The sequence below is a fragment of the Vicia villosa genome, unplaced genomic scaffold, assembly GCF_029867415.1.
Source record: "Vicia villosa cultivar HV-30 ecotype Madison, WI unplaced genomic scaffold, Vvil1.0 ctg.003162F_1_1, whole genome shotgun sequence".
NCBI lineage: Eukaryota > Viridiplantae > Streptophyta > Magnoliopsida > Fabales > Fabaceae > Vicia > Vicia villosa.
The window spans coordinates 187,491-194,992 of record NW_026706129.1 but is presented as its reverse complement, the minus strand read 5'-3'; the positions used below and the strand labels follow the sequence as shown (position 1 = coordinate 194,992).

The window sequence follows — 7,502 nt, the reverse complement described above, 5'->3', positions numbered from 1 at the left end:
TTATTAATTTGAAAATTTATATTCATGATAGTTTTTTTTAGAGCATATAATTATATTAAAAATTAGAGACTGCTAAATTCTAAATAAATTTATCTAGTTAATATTTCTATAATTTCACATCTAGATACTTCTAAATCAAATTAAATTAAGAGTATGATCATTTATCTTTATTATTCTGATTTATTTTAAAATTGGAAATAAAATTATCTTAAAAATTTATAAAACACTTTTTTTTCTAAATAAAGATCACGGCATCACGCCTACTTTTTTTTTTCTTATTCAGTGTATTAAAATTATTTAAATATTTGACTACTTCAAATAAAAATGAGATAGAAGTGAAATAAATTTAGAGGATAAAGTTGAATAAACATGTGGCATTTATTGTTACCCATCAGTTCAGCTGGTTCACATTCTTCTATTATAAATATGTGAACACAAATCTAGCAAAGCATCTTACTTCTCATTTTGATATTCAGTGGGAAATATGTTCTCTCCAAGGATATTCCTTCTTTTCCTTTTAACTTGGATTCAAATTCATCATGCATGTTCCAAAGAGCGCAAGGCAATTTTAATTTTATATATTACCTGTTATTTTACTTTATTTGGCTTTTTCTGTAAATTTAGTCCATCTTTACCGAATCAATTTCTAAAATAAGATGTTATTCTTTATAGATTCATTTTAATTTTACTTGATAAAATATATATATATATATATATATATATATATATATATATATATATATAAATTAATTTAAATACTTATTTTGTTCTTTTTTTTTTTTCAAATTCCTCCCGTTTTCTTCTCCTGTTTTTTATGATTTTTTCTTCAATTATTTTATTTTTTTCATTATTTATTTATTTAATTCTTTTTCTAAATAAAGTGTTTAGATTTTAAATTCATTTTTTAGATTGAGTTTGATCATATATCCAATTTTTTTACAGACTTACATTGTCTACATGGGAGATCATCCCAAAGGCATTGACCCCGCCATGTTACCTTCTCTTCATTCTTCAATGGCTCAAAATGTCCTTGGCAGGTTCATATTTTATTATGTTGCTTCTCTAATTATCCATGCTAGATTTTAAGACTTTTTCCTAACCCAAAAAGATTGAATTTTTGTAAGATTAATAATTCTAGTGTGCATCTATTTAGTGATTTTGAACCAGGTGCTGTACTCCACAGTTACAAGAAAAGTTTTAATGGATTCGTCTTAAAATTGACAGAAGATGAGGCAGAAACATTGGCTGGTATTATTACAAAATTTTATATAGTCATGTATTTAACTATGTTACTTTTTTTACATCATGTAAAATATGAATTGTTAAAAATCCACATCGCAATAAGTAAAATACTTAATTTATGAGAAGTGAACTATAATTATAATGCCTTGAATTTTAAGAGGATAGTTACAAAATATATTATAAATTAAACACAAATTTGAATTTTTTCTTTTTGGTATTGCAATAGAAATGGACAATGTGGTGTCTGTTTTTCCAAATACAAAGCATTATCCTTGCACAACAAAATCCTGGGACTTCATAGGCCTCCCACACAATAGCAAAAGAATGAATTTGGAGAGTGACATAATTGTTGGAGTAATAGACTACGGAATTTGGCCGGATTCAAAGAGCTTCACTGATGAAGGATTTGGTCCCCCACCAAAGAAATGGAAGGGATCATGCCACAACTTCACTTGTAACAAGTAATTAATCACTCAAGTTTTTATACTATATTTTCTGTCTTTGAATTTTTCTATGTGAACTTCAAAGATTAAAATTGATCATTCTCATTCTCATGTTACTTGCAGTAAAATAATTGGTGCACAATATTTTAACGTCCAAGGTGTCTATAGTAAAAAAGACATCAGAGGTCCAACAGATGTAAATGGGCACGGAACACACTGTGCGTCAACAGCGGCTGGAAACATGGTTCATTCTGTGAGCCTGCAAGGGTATGCTTCAGGAACAGCCCGCGGAGGAGTTCCATCAGCACGCATTGCTGCCTACAAAGTGTGTTGGGATGGACTTGGTTGCACACAGGCGGATATCCTTGCAGCGTTTGATGCAGCAATTGATGACGGCGTTGATGTTCTTTCTGTCTCTCTTGGACCAACCAAGGTAGTATTAATGCCATATTTTCAAAATGCTTTCGACGTTGGAAGTTTCCATGCAATGAAAAGAGGTATATTTACGGCGCTTGCCGCTAATAATCTTGGCCCAGATCTTTTCACCATGACAAACTATCCACCATGGATACTTTCTGTAGCTGCTAGCACTTTTGGAAGAAAGTTTGTTACCAAAGTGCAATTAGGAAATGGTGCCATTTATAAGGTATGCTAATTTCAAATGTGTTAGCATGAAAGAGTTTAATTTGCGCAATTACGATATGAATGATGCTATTTTCTCATATGTGATGTTGTTAGGGGTCATCCATTAATACATTTGATCTCAAAAACAAAATGTTTCCAATAATTTTTGCAAGAGATATACCCAATACTGCCGGTGGATTTAACAGTTCCATATCAAGGTATTATCAATATATATAATCATATTAATTCTCATTATTTTTTATTATTAATTTCTCTATAGTATTTTTAATATCATATAATCATTATTGCCTAGGTTTTGCCTTAAGGACTCTGTAGATAAACATGCAGTGAAGGGGAAGATAGTTTTGTGTGAGAGCTTTCAGACACCTTCGAAGGCGGGACTTTTCTATGGGGCGGTTGGTGTAATCATTGGACTTGTTTCCTCTAAAGATTTGCCAAGTACATTTGCCTTGCCAGCAACAATCATTACTAAAGAAAACCTAAATGAAATACAAACTTACATAAACTCAACAAGGTATTGTTTTTATTTTTAATGGAAAATATTGTACCATATGCGTAAAATATTGATAAAGTAAAGTGTATTTAATTAATTCAATCATTTTAATTGACTATCTATCAATAGAAATCCAACTGCAACAATATTTAAGAGTGAAGAAGTCGAAGATTTGTTGTCCCCTTATGTAGCCTCATTTTCTTCAAGAGGACCAAATCCAATTACTCCAAATATTCTCAAGGTAACACAAAAAATAAATCATGTCAATTGTTTTTTTTGTCTTCAACAATGAAAATACTTACTAGATACTTTTAATTTTTGATGTTCTAGCCTGATATAGCTGCACCGGGAGTTAATGTTATTGCTGCATGGACTCCACTTGATTCCATTTCTGAATTTGAAGATGACAAAAGAAGATTACCTTATAATGTTATCTCCGGAACATCAATGGCATGCCCTCATGCAGCTGCAGTAGCTGCATATGTTAAATCATTTCATCCCTATTGGTCACCTGCTATGATCAAATCTGCATTAATGACTACTGGTAAATGATTAAATTATTTCAAATTAAGTGTTATATACTTTAGTGTAGATAATAAAGAACGATTTTTAAATGTAAGTATCACACAAAATTTGATCTTTATTTTTTTTTAAGTGCCAAATTGATGAACTCCTTTAATTACTCTAATCACTTTGTTGAATACCAAATTAACAGTCACTCCAATGAGCCCTAGTTTAAATCCTGAAGCCGAGTTTGCATATGGTGCGGGGCAGATAAATCCTATTGATGCAACAAATCCTGGTTTAGTTTATGATATTAACGAAGAAGATTATGTTGAGTTTTTGTGCGGAGAAGGGTTCACATCTAAAGAACTTCAAACTTATACTCATGATAAGGTTAATTGCAAAGGAAGAGATAATGAGAAAGCTGTATACAAGTTGAACCTCCCATCATTTGCACTTAGGGTAAACCACACATTTTCGGGATATGTTTATCACAGAACCGTTACAAACGTGGGATCAGCCAAATCTACTTATAAAGCAAGAATAATATCACCACCTTTGTTGCAAATTCAAGTGAAACCTGATGTTCTGTCTTTCACATCTATAGGACAGAAACAATCATTTTCGCTCACAATAGAAGGGAGCATCGACGTGTCAATAATGTCTGCTTCTTTAATATGGGAAGACGGAAACCATCAAGTTAGAAGTCCAATTGTAGTGTATGGGAGCTTAGCATGAGTTATCTATGAGCCTAAGTGCGTGTGAAGTACTATAACGTAAATAAAGTTATCACACTATAGCCCTTTGTAAATTAGAATGATATTTAAGTTGGTCAATTTACTATTTTGCAGTGTGCAGGTCTTTAATAAATTAGAGGTAAAGTAAATTACTCAAAGTTATGTTTTTTATTATTGTTGGAAAGTTTAATGACAATTAATAATGTTGGATTAATTTGTTAAACGAATAGAAATCTCTTCCGCATCTTTTGGGGCTTTGTCCGATTACGGCTCGAATTTGAAGGAAAGTTTATGAGTGGATCAGATCGCTCGAAGAGTTATCGTTAGAGGAGTTTAAGGGGTATTTCTCTCATTACGATAAAGTGAAGAACCTAGCTAAGAGGTCAATTGTTGGGGTTATTTGGTTAGCATCGGCTTAGAGTATTTGGTTGATGTGTAATGCGATAATTTTCAAAGGAGGGTCGTTTATTTTTAACGATTGTGTTTTTGAGATCGTTCTAGACAAGTGGAAGTGGCTAGGATCCAATTACAAACTTCTAAACAATTGTAACTCTCATACTTGGAATATCCTACATCTCATTTGTTTTGGATTGTAGGGGTTTTCCCTTTATTTCAGGGTGGAGTATCCCTTGTACTCCCTTTAATAGTATCATTGCCTATTAAAAAAATTTGTTAAAGTGTCTAAATTATATTATTGGGATGAATTTGAAAAAAAACTGTAAGTCTCACATTTTTAATTGAGAATTAAGTTATGTGTATTTTTGTTTTAATTGAGAAAATTTTGTTTTCCACATTGCTATTGCTATATTTAGTTTCTAACATTATATAGGAAAAAAAATTATGTCTTTTTTTTTTACAAATACAAACTTAATTCATATCATTAATCAAATAGTATTCAATACAAGGAGGAATTATATTCAGAACAATACGTTGGGATCAAAAATTGGCCACCCTAGCTAAGCTATGAGTCATCAAATTCACTTGACGTTTTACAAACTTAACCTCGAAGTTATGGTGAGAAACAAGAAAATGCTTAACACTATTAATGATCATGTTAAATTCAGAGTTACCCGCAAAAATAGCGTTAACGGCATGCACGACCAATTAAGACTCACTCTAAAAAATAATACGACCAACTGCGTCTCAATAGCTACCTGAATCGCTTCCTTCAGAGCCAAAGCCTCAGCTTAATTGGTAGAAAAATTCCCAACATCCCACAAAATAGCTTCCAAGATAAACTTTCCAGAACTATCCCGAAAGCACCATCCTCTATTAGTCATTCCTAATTGTGTATTAAACCCCGCATCAACATTACATTTCACCCATCCACTTTTCGGGGGCTGCCACATATGTATATGAATTGTCTTAGACTACATAAATTATTTAACTTATTTTATTATTTGAAAATTTATTTGAATTTTTCGTCGTTTTAAAAACTACTTAAGGTAGTCAAACGACCAATATTAAATTATATTTTAGAATTATTCAAATTTATCCTGGTTTGAAAACTTTATTAGGACAGTCATACGACCATTATTTAAGGGTGTAAATCTGGACTTCTTGTTGTTTATTGATGTTTTTAGTAAAGAATAAGGAGTTTAGTTCACTTAAGAGATTAACTCGAAAAATCTCAGGAAAAATTTGTGTGGAAAAATATAATAAAAAGTGCTTATGATTTGGATTTAAAGGATTGTATAATGACATACTGGATGTAAATTTTAATTACAATAAATTTTGGATAAAAATAACAAATAACAAGCATGATAAATGATATTAAGTTTGATGCAACGGTTGAATGCAGTGGGACAGGAAAGGAAAGAGCTGGTGGTATTTGCTTATGGTGGAATGATGACTCCGATATTAACATAAGCTCCTTTTCTCTGAACCATATAGCAGGTAGCTACGTTAGGGAAGAAGAGGATGAAGCGTGGTTTTTTGCAGGTATATATGGATATCCTCAGGAAGCCAGAAAAAGGGACACTTGGAAGCTGATAGAAGCCTTAAAAGAGGAAGGGGGCTCTAAAGTGATTTTCTTTGGTGACTTGAACGATACTACTTCTGAAGCCGATAAAGTGGGAGGATCTAGTAGGTCTGTTTCTCAGGTCCAGTGGGGAAGGAATACAATGGAAGTTTGTGGTTTGTAGGAAGTGATTTTTGAAGGGTACCCCTTCACATGGACTAACGGGAGAGTTGGGGAGGATAATATTCAGTGTAGGCTCGATAAGAGTTTAGTCTCTTTCGATTTTGCGCAGAGCTTTCCACTTACCAAAGTGGTCCACCTTGAACGTTATGGATCTGATCATGCAGCCTTGAGGATTATTATCCAACGGGAAGAATCAATTGTCAAGAGGAAATACTTGTTCCGTTTTGAGGAAGCTTGGTCCAAGGATGAAAGATGTGGGGATTTAATCAATCAATTGTTGAGAAGGAATTCAGAATCTATTCATCAGAAACTCAGAGCTGTGCAGGACCTTCACCATGAATTCAGAGATATGCGCCCTAATAACATAAGGAAGGAGATACTTCGGCTGGAGGATCTTATTAAAGAAGACAAGAGGTGGTCTGGCGATCCGGTGGAAATGCAACGTTTCAAAGAGATAGAGAGACAAAGAGATAGACTGCTGAAAACGGAGGAGACATTATGGAGACAGAGAAGTCGCGCGGTGTGGCTTAAGGATGGCGATAGAAATACCAAGTTTTTTCACCTTAAGGCGGACCAAAGGAGGAGGACAAACCAAATCAAGAGATTGAAGGATGAAAATGGAAATTGGATGAGGGGGAGGGAGAACTGCGAGAGAATTCTCATTTCATATTTTGATGATATTTTCACCACATCCAATCCCACAAATGTTAGGGAGGTCTGCAGCTCCATTGGTGGGAAACTGTCGGATAGAGATAAGCAACTTTGTTCTAGTCAATTCACAGGTGAAGAAGTTAGGGCAGCCATTTTTGAGATGCATCCCACAAAATCCCCGGGCCCGGATGGACTTCCGGCCCTTTTCTACCAAAAATTCTGGCCCACTGTTGGAAATGATGTTACTCACTACGTACTGGATATTCCCAATGGAAACGGGGACCCTTCAGCCATCAACAACACTTTCATCACTCTCATCCCCAAGATCAAGAACCCAGCCACTCCCAAGGACTTTCGACCAATTAGTCTTTGCAATGTTATTATGAAGATCATCACTAAAGCAATTGCTAACAGGCTGAAATCCTTGCTTCCAGACATTGTTAGTGCGGAGCAGAGTGCTTTTATTAGAGGAAGGCTCATAACGGACAATGCCCTAATAGCTATGGAGTGTTTTCATTTGATGAAACAAAAGAAGAAAGGGAGGAAAGGGACTGTGGCCCTAAAGCTAGACATGTCCAAAGCTTACGATAGATTGGAGTGGAGCTTTGTGGTAGAAACCTTGAAATGTATGGAGTTTCCAGCAG

The 7,502-nt window shown here is 33.9% G+C and overlaps 1 protein-coding gene across 1 annotated transcript; it reads left to right on the top strand.

The window, feature by feature from the left end:
- Window positions 1-433: 433 nt before the first annotated feature.
- On the top strand, window positions 434-4,278 carry LOC131640485 (cucumisin-like). Its single transcript, XM_058910873.1, has 10 exons — window positions 434-562; window positions 943-1,037; window positions 1,154-1,248; window positions 1,469-1,703; window positions 1,809-2,331; window positions 2,424-2,527; window positions 2,623-2,844; window positions 2,953-3,064; window positions 3,154-3,367; window positions 3,539-4,278. The coding sequence occupies exons 1-10, from the start codon at window positions 485-487 to the stop codon at window positions 4,063-4,065; spliced, it is 2,205 nt and encodes a 734-aa protein (XP_058766856.1). The 5' UTR covers window positions 434-484; the 3' UTR covers window positions 4,066-4,278.
- Window positions 4,279-7,502: the final 3,224 nt, after the last annotated feature.

Excerpts from the sequence above, each read along its gene's own strand:
- LOC131640485 (XM_058910873.1), top strand. The coding sequence starts at position 485 with ATGTTCTCTCCAAGGATATTCCTTCTTTTCCTTTTAACTTGGATTCAA. Across the intron at positions 2,332-2,423 it reads GAAATGGTGCCATTTATAAG|GGGTCATCCATTAATACATT; the intron begins GTATGCTAATTT and ends TGATGTTGTTAG. Across the intron at positions 3,065-3,153 it reads TTACTCCAAATATTCTCAAG|CCTGATATAGCTGCACCGGG; the intron begins GTAACACAAAAA and ends TTGATGTTCTAG.